Source organism: Camelus dromedarius, chromosome 6 (assembly GCF_036321535.1).
Source record: "Camelus dromedarius isolate mCamDro1 chromosome 6, mCamDro1.pat, whole genome shotgun sequence".
Lineage (NCBI taxonomy): Eukaryota > Metazoa > Chordata > Mammalia > Artiodactyla > Camelidae > Camelus > Camelus dromedarius.
In genome coordinates, this window is record NC_087441.1 from 6,414,354 (window position 1) to 6,433,729 (window position 19,376).

The 19,376-nt window shown below is 45.5% G+C and overlaps 1 protein-coding gene across 12 annotated transcripts in view; it reads left to right on the top strand.

Annotated features, from left to right (window-relative positions):
* The window catches only part of AGPAT4 (1-acylglycerol-3-phosphate O-acyltransferase 4), a 108,190-nt gene that overhangs the window by 20,466 nt on the left and 68,348 nt on the right, over positions 1 to 19,376 (top strand). For all 12 annotated transcript variants that reach the window (XR_010381198.1, XR_010381197.1, XM_064486491.1 and 9 more), the window contains exon 2: positions 12,470 to 12,735. Coding sequence is in view for 10 of the 12 variants with exons in the window: in XM_064486491.1 (XP_064342561.1) it covers positions 12,558 to 12,735 (178 nt within the window). In the remaining 2 variants the exon portion in view is untranslated. The remainder of the gene's footprint in view (positions 1 to 12,469; positions 12,736 to 19,376) is intronic.

Below are 19,376 nucleotides of genomic sequence, written 5' to 3' on the forward strand. Positions count from 1 at the left end.
AAATTGCTGGTAAGAACATAAATAGCTACAAACCTTTTGGAAAGCAGTTTGGTAAAATTCACTAGACGCCTTAAAATGTTTGTTCCTTGAACCCAGAAATCCTGCATCTGGGAATTTATTCTAAAGAAATTACCCAAAATTCAGATAAAAAGCTTTATACCCTGAATTGCTAATTATTGGGTTACTTATTATTAAAAAGACTAAAGAAGCCTAAATAATACAACGAGGCAATAAGATAAAAAAAATATATGATGTGTTCAATGTAGCTACTAGAGTATTTCTACTGTGATGACATTGAAAATGACTTCACTGAAGGTTAAGAAAAGGGCATATAAAATTGATTTAACATAGGATCTCAACTATATTTAAAAACAAAGAGCCTCTGCAATGGTTTTATCTAACAAAGAAAAAAAAAAGTTAATGCGTTCAGCAAAGACTAGAAGAAAATAAACCGAAGTGTCAGTGGCTGTTGTAGGTGGTAACATTTCTGCATTTTAAACTCTACACATTTTTTGTAATGAGTGTGAATTATTGTTATAATGGAGGAAATAGCCTTTACAAAAATTTATGACTTTGGCTCGCAAAATGACTTCCTCAGTAAGAATAATTTCCTTTACTTTTACCAGATTTTATTTTAATAGAAGATTCTTTGCTAAAAAACAAAAAAAGTCAGCTCAGTTCCCCACCAACATCTTAGCTCCCCTACTGGGTGTAAGCAGGCAATTTGCCTTCATTTTAGTTATTTTCCTGTCAGTTTCGTGGATTGCCTCATACAATTTGTGTTGGGAGAAGAGGATTCTATGCTTGGTTTCAGGATGTAATGGTCTAGATGGCAATCATGTGGATTTATTAGCTTGGCTTGTGTAGGGGGAATAAATTATTGGGTCATCTGTTCTGTGCTTATTGTAACGGGAAAGACGCCCAGGACTTTCTCAGTTCATGCTACCCCTTCGTACGTTGTTTTTGACAATCAATTCAGGGTTGTTGGTATGGAGGTTAATACTAAGTCATCTAGAGATTGAGATTGAATCAACATTTACTGAGCATCTATTTATTCTGTAAGAAGTGGAAGGGGTGGGGGGAGCTTATCCTGGGCCTGGAAATAATTACTCAGTAAGTGCTTTGGTTTATCCGGCGTGGTACTGACCCATGTAAAATACAGGGAGGGGCTCTGTAAGAGCCCCCCGTGCTTACTTTCAGAAGTCTAATGCAATGGTGTACAGAAAGCTATAACAGTAACTATGAATCAGTGAATTTTTGACTTAATGGGTGAATGGGTAGCTTGGTGGACAATCTAATGAATGAATAAAGTTATCAATGGATTGATGAACGTTTGCAAAAATCCAAGAATACCTGTCCCGGATTCTACTTAATAGAAATTGGAAAGAACATCACGTTTTCACTAAGCATCCCTCTGTTCCTGAGCCTTGTGACTAAACTGAAAAAGAAAAGGAGAGAGAGGGCCCCGCTTCATGTTTTATCGCTGCTCTTATTAATGAAACTTTTCAAGGAACAGCCAGTCCATAATGACCCCAAAAGCATCGTTCATAGCTGAGTACTTCAATGTTCTGTGGTCGTATTTCAGAGCTATCTCGAAACAAGGGTACTGTAAGTCAACTTATTTTGGGCGCTCACAGCCAGCAGTTCTGTCTTCAATGAATGATTCAGGTCAGGAAAGCATTTAAGTGCATTTGTTTTCTAATAAGTCTCTCTTCGGGTCCATTATGCATGAATCAAGTCAGGGAAATTGCTTGGGTTCATTGGCATCCCTTTATGAAAATCAAAGAAATGAAAGATTTAAAATCTAGCCTGACTGATCTCTCACCTTCCCCACACTCCTCACCAGAACATAAGGATTGGCAGCAGCAGGGTCTCCAAGGACTGAAGGGTTAAGGGCACTTAATTAATGAGCGGTGAGGACAAAGGAGAGGGACCTACCAGAGAGAAGAGAGCTCAGTTATCGGTGTCTGTGATGCAAAAGAAGAAGAAAGGCCATTTGCTTTTCTTCCCCAGACTAGCTGCTCTGAGCAGATCCTCGATGAACCACCCCACCTGCAATGAGCCCAGTTGATCATGGCCGAGGCAGCAGGGGGCCTCCTCTGAGCCCGATGCCCTGGAGCACCTCCCCAGGGCGCTGATGGCACGTTCGTTTCCATGAATCAGAAGCACTGTGGTTGAGGGCGTGTGGATGAGTGGCCCCCGTTTTGTAAAACTGGGAGTGGTCACAGGTGCCCTTGCACGTCCTCACCCCACTGAGCTCTGCCCCCACCCTTGTGGCGTCAGTGTGTCTGTCAGCTTCTCCTACTGACAGATGAGGAAGGTGAGATTTCTAGAGGCCGAGTGACCACAGGGATATGGACACACAGATAGATGGCCAAGAGTCAAACCCAGACCCAAACCCATACCCTCAAGACTGCTGCTTCCCCTTCTACGGTGATTTCTTCCACCACTAGTAGAATCACGATTTCTGGGTTCCCAAAGAGGGCCCTAACCGAGTTGACTCAAGCCAGTGCGAAGTAAGTTCCCAGGCAGTTTTAAAGTCCCCGGCTTGAATTTGCACCAGATTAGCTGCTGTGCAGACGACCTTCCCACGTGCACGTGGTTTTGTGACACGGCCTTCAAGCTGTGGTTGCTATCACTTCACATCTTCTTGGCTTTGTGAGACACCCTATCTCAGATGCTTGGAGCCTCCCCATAACTGGTGGTTTGGCCGTTTATCCGAGGCCAGTGACCCCTGCTGGTTACAAGCCCTGGTCCCATGGCTACAGTGTTTTGTCCTGTGTAACAGTGAAGAGTTATTACTCCTAGTGGAGCTGGTGACCCAGATAGACTAGGTGGGCCAGGCCAGCAGGAGTGAAGGGATGGGTGCAATTTTGTCTTCTCTGCTGGAAAACGGAGCCGCAGGGTGTGCTTGGCTGCCTCTGTTCCTTGGCTCTGCGTTCCTATCCCCACCGTTTCCTGGCCTGGCCATCCACCGAGTGCGTGTGGCTGTTTGACCATACTGGAGCCTACGTAATGGTCAGAACTCCTAAACACCAAAAAGGTTAGGGTTGTCCCCTTCACTCCATGGGGAAAATACTAAATTATAAGTTTAAGGAAGTTTCCAACAAAGTGTTGAATTTTCCCATAAGTCTTAATTTTAGAGGCTTTTTATTATTACTTGTTTTCAGTTTATTTGGAAATATTAAAGATCAGCATTTATGAAAAAAATTTAGGTGCTATGATTTGCTAGTGACTCAAGCACATGTCTGTCTGCACAAATAAGCTGACCCCAGCTTCAGACTGCTCAGAAGGCTGCCTGCTCCAGCCTGCTTCCTCGGTGATGCAGACACACCTTTTACCTGCTCATCCTTTACACATCCCATCCTGCCAGAGCTGTGTCCTCAGGTGCTTCTCGTGAGACACTGAGGCCAGGGGAATACGGGAATGTGGGCGCACTCACAGGGCACCAAGGCGATGATGGTCTGGGGCTTGTCAATATCAGTTTTTATTTCTTCCACAAGGTCAGAACAAGGCTCACCTTGCATGTTCAACTCATTTCTTTATAGTTTACACAGGAGCTAACAGGTATTACCTATCATGATGAAGAGAGCCTCAGAACCGATGACTGGGGTTTTCTTTCCCCCTTTTTTAAAAATTGAAGTATAGTTGATTTACAATGTTGTATTAGTTTCAGGTGTACAGCAAAGTGATTCATTTCTACATATGCATACATATACATTCTTTTTCAGATCCTTTTTCATTATAGGTTATTTCAAGATATTGAATATATTAGTCCCCTGTGCTGTACAATACGTCCTTGTTGTTTGTCTATTTTGTATATAGTAATATGGATGTGTTAATCCCAAACTCCTAATTTATCCTTCCCCCTACCCCTTTTCCCTTTCAGAACTGATGACTTTGAACTACCTTCCTCTAGGATGGGGATGGGGACGTAATCGATTCATTAAGACTTGTGAATGGACTTTGGGAGGTCTTACAAGTCACTTCAGCTCGGAATCGTTCTGGACTGTGCAGAGGTCCAAGAATAAATGTTCAAATGAGGAAAATCTTATTAAATCAAGCAAAAGAAAGGGATTATGAGAGCCACAAGAGGAGAGTTTAGTAAGAAAAGATGGTAGCAGTTTGGGGGCCGCGGGGAAAGCAGCTGGAGGAGGGGACATGCCCCAGGCAGCCTGGGGGCGTGGGCAGCGCTGGGGCCCAGGACCGCCTTCCTGCCGCATTTCATCCTCACAACATTCCTGGAGGCGGGGTTATTCCTTCCATTAAACAGACTCAGAAACAGGCTCAGAGCTGAGACATTCCCCGCCCAAGGTCACACAGCAGGTACCCGGGGATGGACGCCCGCTGCTGCTGGCCGAGGGCCCCCTGTGTGACGTGCCTTGGCCACGTGGCATTTCACGCCCCGGGTGGGAAGGAGAGAGGCGGGCAGTGTGGTGAGACCGCGGTCCCGGCCGCGTTGCCTCGGTGACGGTAGATCTAGAGTCGGAGGTGGCTTCTATACTGAATGAAGCTCTCTGTTTTGTTTCTGGTGCCAGCTGGTGATGCCGCTGCCGCACGCCTGCTTCTGCAGGCCCAGGGCTGGTCGCAGGCCATCTGCCGCCTCTGGTGGACCAGGGGCTGCGGGGAGAGCCGCCCCTTCCTCTTCTTCCTCCGCCTCCACAGTTTGTCAGCCTTCCCAGGTGTATGACCTGATTGATGGCCACACCACCTGGCAGGAGTCTCGGTGATGAGGCACACGACATCCGTCTCCACTCCACGTCCATCCATCTGCCGCACTTGAAAAGGTTTCATTAGTAATTGGAAGAGACTCATTTAAAGCAGAAATGTAGATGCTTCCCATTTAGAAGATTAATTTCCCTCCTTTCATTTCAGTTTTGGGTTTCATAATATTAGAATTTTATGAGGACTTCATAAAATTTGGGGGAAACGTCCAGAGATTGAACGGAATTTAAAAATATTCGCATACTCTTGGTTATTGGAAACACAGCTAGCTGGCGGCTCCCTCCGACGGCGCGGACGCCCTGGGGTCACAGCCCTCCACACCTGCAGACTGTGGGAAAGCGGGAGTAGGGTTTGGAGGTGACAGATGTTCTACCTGGAAGGAGGGCATGACTGGGGTCTCTGCAGGACCAACTGGTGGGGCAATAGATCAAAAACTCATGGTCAACCCAGCAGTCAGACGGGGACTGTGAGCTGCCATATGGCACAGAAGGCCAAGTGCACGTGGAGCCTAGCCACCTTGGGCTTCCTGTCTTAAGAGCAGCATTAACAGTGGGGAAGAGCTTGAGTTTGGGTTTCAGACATCTACTCCCTATTTGATTTTTCCTATTACCTAGTCTCACTAAACCTCAGTTTCTTCATCTATAAAATGGGCATAACAATATATTCCAGAGTAGGTTTTGGTGATAGTTAATGAGATAACGTGTACTTATTCTGCTGCCCCGGTTACGGTTCAGAAGACCTGATGGTACCATCAACATTTTAATCGTAGGTGTCAGAGCTACAAAAGGCCTTAGCGAATACCTAGTTTAATTTCCTTCTTCTTTATTTTTTCTCATGACAGAAAAAGTTATCTCAGTCATCCATCTGGGTTCACCTCTGAATCTTGGTTTCCTTGGATTAGATTTAAATGCTCTTTAGAATTTGTTTTTCTCTTATAAGCTGCTCAGAGCAACTATTAAATATAAAATTAGAAGTCTCCATTTTCTATAGACTTAAATTTTTATCATCCTAAAATTAGACTTTGAAGAGAGGCTGAGGGTTATTTATTACTGGACGTGATGAAAAAGTTGAGTATGATTTATGACTTTGGAGTTTGGTTTGTTTTAATGGACTTCATGTACTGTACAGGGGTATTGGGCAGAGGACTGATCCATCAAATTTTAAAAATAAGCTAATTTTATGTAGGCTCTTGCCAACCCATTAGACAATGATAATTTTTTAATTGAGGAATATTTTAGTTAGAGATGGTCCCAGAGACAGTGACATTCAGTCTAGAACACTTTCTCTCCTGTTTTGTTTTGGGCCTTGGGCCAATGTAACTCCCAGAAATCCAGAAACTAAATTTATCCGTTGTTTCTAAGTGCTAGGTGGCTGCCTCAGGCTTCCACAAGCTAGTTGCTGTCCTCTTGGAGATTTTTGCTAAATTTATTCAACCTAAAGTAGAACTTGAGATCTGGATGTTGTAGGACGAGATCCCCCCACCCCCTCCCCACCCCTCCCCGGGACGGCATCCTTGTCCCTTTCTGCAGGGGCACCATTGTCACTGGGCATTCCCTGCCTTTCAGACCGAAAAGACTGGTCCAGAAACAACGGCCACCAGCTGGCCCCACCTTAGCCGTGCTGCTCTTCGCCAATCCCCGCAGAGTCCTGCTTCCCTTTTCCTCACCTGGTTAAGATGGGGGCTGAGGAAGAGATGAAGCTGGTTCTCCGCAGTCACTACGGAGGGGGAGCCCAGCGAAAGAACGGGAAAGCCTGCCGTGGGAGGGTATCGGTTTTCTCTGTCAGAACCTGAGACCCTGTCGATGTGTAAAGGTCTTGGAGCTCCCCTGCTCGATTTCTTCCTGAGGGTTAAGGTGGTGAACCAGACCCCAGGCTGGCTGGGCTGCCTCCGTGTGTGCAACTGCCGTTTGCGTTTTTAGAGTTCTTGTGATTACCCTCTATATAATTTCATGACCTTTATCTCTTAATAACACAATGAAAATGTATCCATTTTACTGCAGACCTATTAGAGTGATAAGTCCTTCATTCAATTGTGTTGGTTTCCCATAATTCACTTTGTTGTTTCCTCATCTCAGAGATCAAAGTGGTTTCTAATTTTGGGTGCTCATAAATATTATTTGTTGACTTATCTTTGTGCAGAGAGAATTTTCTAAACGCTAACTTTATCCTTGAGAGAGATTGTCAGAGGTTCGTTTACAGGACCGTGTGGCATGAAGGTGTTTAGGTCTTTCTGTGTGTGTCAGGTCGCTTTCGAAAAAGACTCAGTGGCTGCTCTCACACTGCAAATGAGTCCTGTGTTACCTTGTCTCTTTTAAAATGGAGTATTATCGTTTTTAGTTTAGAATGTAAAAAAAATTGTATTATTTCAATTTTATCTCTTTTCTGTTTTGTGAACTGTGTTCACGTGTTTGGGGTTAAAACAGCCTAAATAAGGGGTTGTGTAGATTTGAGCGATGATGCTAAATTGGTCATGGGCACTGTCTTAGCAATTCTACTTGGTTTTTTGTTATTTAGCTGTATGCGCTGTTTGTATATTCTGAAAGTTAAGCCCTTGTCAGTCACATCATTTGCAAATATTTTCTCCCAGTCCGTAGGTTGTCTTTCCGTTTTGTTTATGGTTTCCTTTGCTGTGCAAGAGCTTATAAGTTTGGTTAGATCCCATTTGTTTATTTTTGCTTTTACTTCTATTGCCGTGGGAGACAGCAGTTCCACTTGGATTGATTTCTTTGGAAGAAAGCTTTCGCTTCTTCTAAAACCCTGACCTGGTTTAGTTCTGTCATGTAACTGTCCAAAACAAACAAGCAAAACCTTTGAAAACAAGCTGGTGAAAGAGAAAACCCCACTTCGGGTTCAGTCTCATCCTGAGTGTTTCCCTAGTTGCAGAATACTGACAAAGCAGAACGTGCAAGAATTAACTCAGGTTCGCCTATGCGTTGCCTAATTTAATGCTTTATGTTGAAACTCAGTGTGGATCTTCAGAGAAGGATGCAGCTTGAATTTTCTCATGGGGAGATTCAGAGCTTCTTTTATTTGCTTATGTTTCCACTGACGGCGGCTGGGTGGCATATGGTGCCACCTGCTTCCCCGCACCCCAGCCCCTGCAGGAGTCCCGTGTGCACGCCTGCTTCTCGGCGCTGGTACCGTTTCATGGTTGAAATGCTGCGTGGGAAACACAGAGCAGGGAAAGCATTCTGCTGGGCTGCATCTTCCCTGATTCTGAAGTCGCTTCATCTCTGCGCTTTGCAGAGATTATTACCTAGTTAAGAAGGTGCAGTCCATGTGAGTTTGTGAATGCATCACTTCCCCTTTCTGAGTCACCAGCAGTAAAGTACAGGTTAGATTTAAAACAGATGGGGGAGGAAATGTTTTAACACGCTTCAGGGTAAATTAAGGAAAACATTGGAATCTAGATACATAGTGAGAAGGAAAATCAAGTCGGTTTAGATCTCACTGGCTTTCCCAGACATGCCAGAGTAATATATCTTAGCTCTTCCCTCGTTGCCTCTTTCTTTTCTTGAAATAATGGAGAAATTCTCCTATGATTTGGATGCTCCCTGTGTTCCAGGCATTGTGCTAAGTGTTGCAAATGCTTTATTAGACTTGGGCCTTACAGCAACCTCACGTTGAAGGAATTGCTCTGATTTCACAGATGAGGGAATGAAAATGGGCTACAGAAGTTAAGGAACAGATGTTACTTAAGCTATAAGGTGGCGGAGCCTGGATTTCTAGGCAGCCCTGGCTGATTCAAACGTTCCCTCAGCCATTCCTTGTCCTCTAACAGCTGGCCTCCATCGCCCTCAGGAACAACAGTGCTTGGATTCAAGGTGACCACAGGTTGCCCTCTCATTCCAGAATTGCTCTTGTCTGTGGCTGATGGGCTGGATCTTCACGTCTCTGCTCACTTGACAGGGCACACCAGCCCTGCAGTCCTTTCTTTTCAAGATTGCAAACAGCCCGCAGGTATCTCCTTCATCACATGAGCTCCACCCTCTGACCACATCTCACCAGCCGCAGGGAGGCTGGGAAATGGGTCCGTCCACTTCTGTGCCTGGAAAGAGGGAGGATCTCATTCTTACAGAAAGGAATAAGAAAGCACGGGGAAGGAAGAAACCACCGTGCGTAACCCTTCGACCTGAAATGAGGGAAACAGGCAAAGAATTTTCCAACATTCTCCCCCGTTTTCATCACTGATCAGACCTTTCTACCATCTTTTCTCAGTGTGGCACTAAACTGGCTAATTACCACCTTCGAGAGAAGGCTTGCCTTTGTTCAAGATGGGTAGGATGGTCCCCCCACCACCAACTGTCCATCTGGAATAAACTTAAGACATAGAACTCATGTTCCCCTACCAGACACCTCCCTAAATAATTTAGCCTTGTCTCTCTTTTAATAATCAGCCCTAAAACTAAAGTCACTTACATTGTGTAACAATCTTATTGTATTCTTCATTATGCGATTCCTTCTCTGTTCTTGGGTTTTTTGTTCTTGCATATAAATTTGAGAATCAGCTAAAGTTTTACAAGAAACAATGGCCCCTGGAATTTTGATCGCAATCTATTCAAAAACTGAAATTCAGAAAAGCTAATTTATCTGAGGATACACGACCAGAAAGAGGTAAAACAAGCGATTGAACCCCAAGCCTACACCAGTCTAGGAAGGGGATCTGGGGCAGAAGCAAGCCCACCAGGGCCTGCCTGTCTGTGATCCCCCAGACTTCCTCTGTGACTCCTCTTAAACATCACAGTGTTGTGTTACACTCCTAGTATCAGCGAGGGTTTGACTAAAGGGTGTGCTGGTCCTTGGACTTTTGAAGGAAAAAAATCTTACTTTTACTTCCTAATGCCCTACTTCTTTTTTTAAAAATTGAAGCGTAGGTGATTTACAATGTTGTGTTAGTTTCTGGTGTACAGCGCAGTGATTCAGTCATACATGTGTCTGTATCTCTTTTCATAGTCTTTTTCATCACAGGTTATTACAAGATATTGACTATAGTCTTTCCCTCTACTAAACCGTAGGACTTTATCTGTTTTATGTATCTGAGTTCTCTGTCTGTGAGTCTGTTTCTGTTTTGTGAGTAAGTTCATTTGTGTCGTTTTTTAGATTCCACATAGAAGCGACCCCCTGTGGTATTTTTCTTTCTCCGTCCGGCTCCCTTCACTCCGCATGACTATCTCCAGGCCCATCCATGTTGCTGCAAATGGCACATCATGGCCTACTTCTGCCTGGAAACTGGGGAAGGCAGCGTTTAACTCCCTGCGTTTCCAGTGTCAGCTGACTTCCATTTCTTAGTGTTCAGTCAGTAAAGCAAAGGATTTATCAGTTACAAGCACTAGGTCCCAGAAACCTAGTGAAGTATCCAACTTTTTCCGGCCAGACTGTCTGGGAGCTTTTAGTGGCTGATCCGAGGGCAGTGGATAAAGTAATGCATGTTCAACATTAGACTTTTACTGCTGCCAGACTGTAGCCGAGGTCCATCACCCCTGTTCATGTAACTCCTAAAAGTCAAGTGCGCTGAGGGCGAGCTGCCAGCTTCCTGCCTGTTCCTTCAAGAGAGACTGAGTGAAACTCAATCAGGACTGTGACAACCCAGAGATGCATCTGGGCAGTGCCGTCTGGGAAAGGTCAGAGATGGGGTCCTTCCGCCCCCACGGCATCCTGGTTTTGTGCCAGAGCGTTGGGGCTTCTGGAGACATGGGGTGTCTCAGCTGAGCTGAGCTGAAATCAGGCCAGAAGCACTTTCTGTTTCCTTCATAGAAACATAGGAATCATACAGGAGTACAGCGTGCCTTCCGGATAGTCTGAGCCAGGCTAATGTTTTAGGAGAACACAGCTGGTGACTGTCCTTGTGCCCGAGACTGTCCTCAGAACGAACCCCTGAGGCCCAGAAGCCGGCCCCGTTTCCCCACTCTGCGCAGAGTTTGGGATGACAGAGCTCACTGAAGGCTGCGCTGGTTTTGGCCCTGGGGGTCGTTTCTGGGCTGCTCTGCAGAGGGGAGTTCTGAGTCCAAGAGAACTGCCCACCTCACACCCCAGGTGCCCAACTGCCCAGAAAACTGCAGGAGAAAGAGCTGGGAGGTAAGACTGAGTTTTAAGATCAGTTACTGACTGTGGCAGCCTTAGGTGAGTCACCCAACCTACGGTCCCTTTCAGTTTCTTACTCTGAAAATTGGGGTGATGATAAGGCCCATGTCATGGGATTCATCTGAGGCTTAAAATGGGATAATACATGTGAGGCTGTCATACAGATTTGGGGGGATGTTATTAATAAAGACTGTAATGAAGTCTAAGGCCTCTCGACTGTTCCTGTTAGAAAGTTCACCTACAGCTGGAGCTCTTCCTGGGTGGTCTGCAGTGACGTCCTGCAGTGACGTCCTGCTCCCAGAAGAAGTCGGTCTGCGGTGCCTCGTCCCCTCAGCCTGATTCTCGGCTCCCTCGGAGTATTTGAACCTCCTGCCTTTAGGCTGTTCCTCAAAGTCTTTCTTTGCCAAACGTACAGCTCTTCAATTATTCCGTTTTGGGGCTGGAGACTGATGAGAGGACTGAGAGGCTGGCTGCTGGGCACGTTTTGAGTTTCTTTCTGACTTCAGAGCTCTGAAGCATGCGCGTGGGCGTGGGTGGGGGTGTGTGTAGGTCAGGAGTGTTGGGGGGGTTCTCTGGCCTTCCTAGTTGGTTATTTGTTGTTTACTGAAATCTCAAAGTTCATCCCTTGTCTACCTCCATTAAATCATTTCACACAATATATAGATTTGAAAACTAAGCTCCACCTCTGTGCCAATGACTGTTCCAAGGGCAGGGGAGACAGCCGTGAGCTTCAAGGCAGCCACGTGCTCCCGGAGGAGTGCGAGTCCAGCGCAGGAAGGCGAACAGTTGAACCAGTAGCAACAGAGGGTCCTGTGTGGCAACAGGCATCACCCCCGGGGTGGCCCCCAATCTCTCCAGGGCAGGGGTGCATCAGGGAAGTCTGGAGATAAGGAGTGGAGGGAGAGGAGGGGGCTTGGTGGAGGCAGCAAGAAAGGCCCAGGGATTTGAACTCTGGCTGAGCGGCTCTCTGCAGAGGCAGGAGCTGTGGTCCCTGGCCAAGCCGCTCAGCCTCCGTGCCCTCCTCTGTATCATAGTGCCGGCCTCACAGGTGTGAGGACAATTAAAGGGACTATTTCCTTTTTTTGCATTTTTTAAAATTGAGGTGTAGTTGATTTACAACGTTGTGTTAGTGTCAGAGCGCTGAAACTGTGCCTGACACTGAAGAAGCACTATGTAAATGTTTGTGAAATAAAACTAAATTGACGATGTCACATATATGCAGAATCTTTAAAAATGACACAAATGAGCTTATTTACAAAAACAGAAACAGACTCACAGACATAGAAAACAAACTTACAGTTACCAAAGGGGGAAGCGGAGGGGGGATAAACTGGGAGTTTGGGATTTGCAGATACAGACTACTATGTACAGACTAGATAAACAAGGCCCTAGTGAATGGCACGGGGAACTATATTTAGTAGCTTGGAATTGTCTACAATGAAAAAGACTCTGGAAAGGAATATACATGTGTGTGCATCACTGAATCACTGTGCTGTACATCAGAGACTGACATAACTTTTAAATCAAGTATACTTCAAAAATAAGTAAGGAAATAAATGAACACACAATGTGTTTCATCTCGAGAGTATATTTTCCTTTTAAGAGTGTGTTTTTGAGAGCACATTACATTTTTTCTAACAGTGAACATTGGTCTGTGTTTCAGGCGCATCCCTGAGTCCCGGGCCTTCTTCCCCTCTGGAGGTGCTGTCCTGCGGGTGTTTATCTTTCGGGGGTAAGAGCAACCGCACATCATGGACCTCGTCGGGTTGCTGAAGTCTCAGTTCCTGTGCCACCTCGTCTTCTGTTACGTATTTATCGCCTCGGGGCTAATAGTCAACACCATTCAGCTCCTCACGCTCCTCCTCTGGCCGATTAACAAGCAGCTCTTCAGGAAGATAAACTGCCGGCTGTCTTACTGCGTCTCCAGCCGTAAGATACTTAACGTTTCTCTCTCTGCATCTTCGCGGCTGGTGTGTGTGTCAGAATTAGGGCTTTATGTACAGGTTCGCTGGGCTTTCAGAGTATGCTGAGTTGTTTTGTTTTGGTTTGTTTCTGTTTGTTTTAGGTTTGAAATGTCTATTTTACCCTCTTAAAAATGATGATTTCTCTAGTCAATTTACAATGCTGTGTTAGTTTCTGGTGTACAGCATAGTGATTCAGTTATACATAAATATATATTTTTCATATTCTTTTTCATTATAGGTTATTACAAGTATTGAATGTAGTTCCCTGTGCTGTACAGTAGGACCTTGTTGTTTATCTATTTTATATATAGTAGTGTGTATCTGCTAGTCCGAAACTCCTAATTTATCCCTCCCCCTCCAAATTATTTTTGATTGAGTAATGCCAATAGCACGAAATTCAACAGGCACAGAAGGGTATCCTGTGAAAAGTAAATACACATTCTGTCTGTTTCTCTAGTTTTTCTTCTCCGAAGCAAGCAGTGTTAATGATTTCTTAGTGATCCCTACAGAGATTGCATATATGTGTGTGTGTATATATATATTATATATATATGCTATTTCTATAAGGAAATGCATGTGTATATGGCTCTTATGTTTGTACATGTGAACAGATGAGTCTGTGGATGCGTATAGTTACATAAGACATACACATTTTTAAAAACTAAATGGCAATATAATATATTGTTCTCTTGCTTTCCTTTAACTTTTTGAGCTAACTATAGATGCACATGCAAGTATGGGAAGTAATATAGAGAGATCCCATATACCCTTCACCCAGTTTCCCCCAGTGGTGACCACTTGCCTAACCACAGTATGGTGTCCCCACAAGAAACTTGACATTGACACCATCCACCAACCTTGTTCAGATTTCTCCAGTGTTATGTATAGTCATTTGTGTGTGTGTGTGTGTGTGTGTTTGATTTTACTAGACTATTTTAAACATGATGAGTTCAATTGGCCTGAATATCAAAAATAAAAATGAAAAAAGGTGAATCTGAGTATTGGGGTGTGTAGAGATGAGTTCAGTGTTGACTGACCAGAAATCTATACCCATTCTCAACACTACAGCATGCAGTGCATCATTACCAATTATCTATATGGGTGTGAATATATTTTTTAAAATGAGCTCTCTCAGATTAAGCAATTTAAAAATCTGAGCTACCCTAGGTTATGTCAAGAGGCCAAAGTTCTGGATATCTTTTTGAAACCCCTTACATGAAGCAATCAAACTGGAATTTGGATCAAAATCATACAAGCTGCACACAGTTATCTGATTGTATTGCTACTGATTCAATGAGTTATTTTCTGAACTTCAAAATACTGTCTTGTGAGAAAAAAAATGATGGAAGCATCCTTATTCGTTATTTCTTTCACTGACTCAGAACTGACAAATACATCTGATACTATTTCTGATATGGTTTGTGTTCTAGACCTACTATGTCTTGCATTGGAGTGTTTTACATAAATGTTTTGAAAACGTTCATAAGATCATAAAGTTGTAATTGCAAAAAATGTATCTTTAATGCATGTCTGTGGCTCTTGGGTGCAGCCCCCCATGCAGTGCAGTAGTAGGTGGTGCAGATTTCTTTATCACACATTTCACTCTAAAGTGGTCTCTAGGATTTAGGTGTCTATCATGGGTAGAAAAGGGAGCAACCTGTCAGCACAGGACAGAGGCAGTAGGAGATGACCCGAACTTGAACTGTGTGAAGAGAGAAGAGTTTGCATAATCAAGTGGAGATAATTGCCTGAGATTTATCATTTTAAATGTCTTTTTACGCTTAAGTGTCTGTTTGAACAAAACTTAAGTTGAACAAAGCAATTAGCATTGAAACTTGTATTTCAATTGAAACTTGTATTTATATCATTTGTGCACACCTGTGGAGATCCCCAGTTTGCAATTCAAAATCATGTCTAGTTGCATTGTCATAACTCCTTTTTAAATTTCAAACAGATGGTTAAGAACTGGATTTCTCATTTGGGGTCAAGAAATAAGAGATAGGATTTGGGAGTCCCTAAGAGTAGTCTATTTTGCTTTTGGTAGGTAGTGGAGACATATGTGTCAATTTTCTTCTAAGGATGCTTTAGCCAACTTGTTTCTGGTAGAAATTAAGGTGAGTAACACATTCAGAAAGCAAGGTGGATTTTTTCAAAATTATTTATTGAAGTGTAGTTGATTTACAATGTTAGTTTCAGGTTTATAGCGAAGCAATTCAGTTGTACACATATATATATTTTTTTCAGATTCTTTTCCATTATATGTCATTATAGGAAATTGAGTGTGGTTCCCTGTGCTATATAGTAGGTCCTCATTGTTTACCTATTTTGTATATAGTAATATGTACCTGTTAATCCCAAATTCCTAATTTATCCCTCCCCCACCATACCAGCCATAGTTTATTTTCTATGTCTGTGAGTCTGTTTTTGGTTTATAAATAGAACTTGTGTAATTTTTTTTAAGATTCCACATATAAGTGATAACATATGATAGCTGTCTTTCTCTGTCTGACTTACTTCACTTAATATGACAATCTCTAGTCTATCAATGTTGCTGCAAATGGCATTATTTCATTCTTTTTCATGGCTGAATAATATTCCATTGTGTAAATATACCACATCTTCTCTATTCAGTTATCTGTCGATGGACATTTAGGCTGTTTCCATGTCTTGGCTGTTGTAAATAGTGCTGCCATGAACATTGGGGTGCATGTATCTTTTCAAATTATGGTTTTCTCTGGATATATGCCCAGGAGTGGTATTGCTGGATCATATGGTAAGTCTATTTTTAGTTTTTTGAGGAATCTCCATACTGTTCTCCATAATGGCTGCACCAAACTACATTCCTACCAACAGTGTAGGAGGGCTCCCTTTTCTCCACACCCTCTCCAGCAGTTATTGTTTGTGGACTTTTTAATGATGGACGTTCTAACTGGTGTGAGGTGATACCTCACTGTAGTTTTGATTTGCATTTCTCTGATAATTAGCAATTTTGAGCATCTTTTCATGCGCTTGTTGGCAAAGAGGATTTTTAAACATCAAAAATTAATTAAACTATTTAGAATGATGCCAGACGAAAGGTAAGCATCCAAGACCACTGGCATGTCCCCGCCCAGGGCAGGGCAGGGCAGGGCAGGCAGCCTGATTTTACAGAAGGCTCGGAAGCACTTGCATCCAGGTACATCCCAGCTGGGCACATCCCACAGTGCTCTGTGCCTACTGCCCCGGGGGAAGGTTTCCAAGGAAGCAGAGAAATGTCACACTGCCTGTAGAGGGAAGGAAGGGCTTCTCTCCGGAGGAGCAGTTCTAGCTCCTGGGAAAGGAGAAGGTGGTGGAAGGGGCTTGGCTCCGGCACTCACTGTAGCGAGAGCGGAGCTCACCCGCACCTTTCCCAGCTTCTCCCTTCCTGGTACCCCTGCGTGTGTTAGAGCCAGGCTGTGCTCCTTCTTTCTCTCTTTGAACTTGATCTCTGCAGCTGATAGATTTCCTTGTGCGCTGAGTGTTTCACAACCACCACCAAAGACCTGTAAGAGGCAGACTGCTTGGGAATCTTTGATCGTCAAGGGTACCCTTGGGGTAAAAGATGGTCAGGCCCTTTCTGTTTGCTTTCACTCTCCTCCTCTTCCCTCTGAGTTAAGATAAAATCTCTTCCTGGGGTTTAATGAATCACCCTAAAGCTTAGAAAATCAGCAGCAGTCATTCAGCTCTGATTTAAGAAAAAAGGGCAGAGTGAATGGTTTCCTAGAGATTCAGATCCCCCTCCATCCCCCGTTCACTTTGTACTAACAGAGCTGTGTCATCATCACCCCACCTTTTTTTTTTTTTTTTTTTTTTTTAATGTTTGTCAAGGGCTTGTTGTTGCACCAGGTGAGTCCGAAGTAGTCAGCAGCCCGGGCAGGTAAAAGTCCACAGTGATGTAAAAGGCATGGAGATGGCGCGATTACTGGCATGGCGCACGCAGCGGAGAATCTTAGTCTGATGCTCAGGACCAGCGCCAGGAAGAACAGTTTGAGAGTTTATTTAATCTAGATGGCCGGCTTTGGGAGGGTGGTTTTATCTCATTTTTGCCTAGATTTGTAATCCCGGGAGGCTGAGACAGGCTGGCCTAGCGCACTGAATGAGGAGGAGGGATGGAGCGAGCTTCTGCAAGGTGAGGAGGAGGAAGAGTTACGAGGCACAGCTGCGGAGTAGAATGTATTACCCTTCCCTTGTGCAGGATGTGCCCCTGCGTCTCTAGGGAAAGGTGGCCAAGACCGGCTGGCTTGTTTTCCTTCCCCTCTGACACCGTGGGTTTAAAAAAAGCAGAGAAGAATTAGGAGAAACCTATCAACAGCAGAGATTTTAAAAAGGGAAGGGGGCAGGGAGGACTACAGCTGACCTTAGTGTTCTGTAAAGGACCGGTGACGCAGGACAACGTGGAGGCACCACTCCCCACCACCAGCCCGGGGCTCTGCTTCCACATTCCACGCTGTGGCTAACCTGCTGTGTGCGCTGAGTCTGCCACTTACTTTTTCTGGACCGTGATGCTCTAAGATTCAGTGTCGGATGCACAGGTCCACAAGGTGCCTCTAACAGGCAAGGGAGGGGTCACAATTTGGAGTGCTGAGACAGTGCAGGACATCCTGCCTCCTGCTTCAGGCTGTCACCTTGGGTGAGCCACACAGGCCCTCTAGTTCAGCATAGAGTGGCAGGACCGATCACTATGGCCAGTCAAAAAAACAGAATGAGGTGCTGTGTACAAAAGTGCTCCATAAATTGTTGAAAGTACATCAAATTTAGGATGAAAACTGGAGCCTGCGTCTATGGAGGAAAGGGGTGTGGAGGGGCGGCGGGCAGGCAGGGGTATCTTCTCTCTTCTCATTATGGACGTTAACTACTTGGTTAGGTAACTTCAAAAAATGAACTACATTTGAGTGAAGGTGATGGGGTGGAATTGACCACAATTCCAATTTTTGTTTGTTTGTTTGTGTACTTGGGAAGCTGTTTGCTTCCTTTTCGGCTCCTCCCCTCCGCTCCCCCTGACCTGAAGGTTCTTGGCCACTTCATTTGTAGTAGGTGGTGGTCGATGTGAAGACAGAAGCAGGCTCTGTTTCACCTACAAAACTGCTCACATGTTCTACCTTGAAACAGCTGTCAGTTTTCCTGCTGTAACAATAATACACATGTGCGATGGACCCCGGGATGCATAAGTCACTTCCAAGTTGTGACCTGAGGGCAGGGCCAGCAGCCCGGAGAGCCAGGCAGAAGTCAGTCTGTGGTCCCCTCTGGAGGGGAGGACCAGGCCGGTGACTTGTCAGTACAGCCTCAGCAGGGGTGTGCAGGCAGCGGGGCGCACGCACTGACGCCTAAGAAAGTGCCCATCCGAGGTGTTTAATTCCCAGCTCCTGTCTGAGGCTGAAAACCACAGAGAGGGAGGCAGCTCTGTTCTCCCGAGACAGAACGACTCTTCACCCAGCCACAGCGTTCGCTGGCATTTTGAGAGCTGCCGGTCTTCCTCCAGCTGAGGGCCGGCCGGGGTGTTTTGTCCCCTCCTCTGGGCGGGGGCGCAGGTCCTTCCAGCACGAATCGGCTCACGTTCTTGCTTTTCATGACCCAGGCGTCGCCGGGTTGGTCTGAAGACCTAACAGGATGAACGCGGTGGAACAGAAGCACCTTCGGCGCGTGGCTCGGACAGTGGGTTGTTGCTAGCACCGGGGCCTCTGAATCCGCACTGTTAGGGGTGTCGCAGCTCCTGGTCTGGTCTTACATGCCTTCCTGTGTGAGCTCTTCTGATCCCTGAAACTGCACATGGGTTTGCTTTGCGGCCTCTGGCAGACGATGTCTCCAGGGATGGCTGCCAGGACCTGAACTTGAATTTCCTTTTTCTTTTGCCCAAGGCCCCCTTCCACAATTTCAGATCAATGCAGTTAATTGTAAAACAAAACAGACCTCCCCTTCTCTTCCTTTTTTTTTTTTAAAAACAATAATCTCAAGTCCTGTCTGATGGCCCCTCCCCCAGGCTTGTGTCAGGAAGCAGGACCCGAATGGTGTGTGGGTGAGAGGCAGGTGCCTTCATTCTGCTGTCCCTGGTGCGGCGGGACCATGTGGCCTGCAGGTCCAGTGTCACCATTCACACCGCTTCACTAGCTCTCTGACGCTGCCCAGCTGACCTCCTCCCTCCCTCTGGGAGGTGCAGAGTTGGGGGCTTGGTGATTAATACCTGGCAGGGTAGGGGGCAGAGCATCTGCAGTGGAGCCCACCACCCCTACTCACCCAGAGTTGGTCCCCGGACCCCAGTCGGTGCCCCTGCATGGGGGGACAGCACTGGAGCAGCTTAGATGGAGGTGGAGATGGAAGGGGGTCCCCCACGGGGGAGGGAGGAGGGAACGCCCGATGAGCAGACAGTACTAGGAGGCCCCTAAGGTCTGTTGCTGGATTTCCTCTAGACTCTCCTCCCCGCTTCCTCCTTGGGCTGCCTTCCAAACAGAAGTTGTTACTGATCTATTTGGCAGGAGATTTCTCAGAGGCACGCAGCTCCCCTGAGAGCAGGCCCTGGGGACGCGATCCTACCTGTTTACCCAGAGGACGTGCACAGCTGGTGGGTCCTGAGGGGGCGGAGGGCGGTATCGA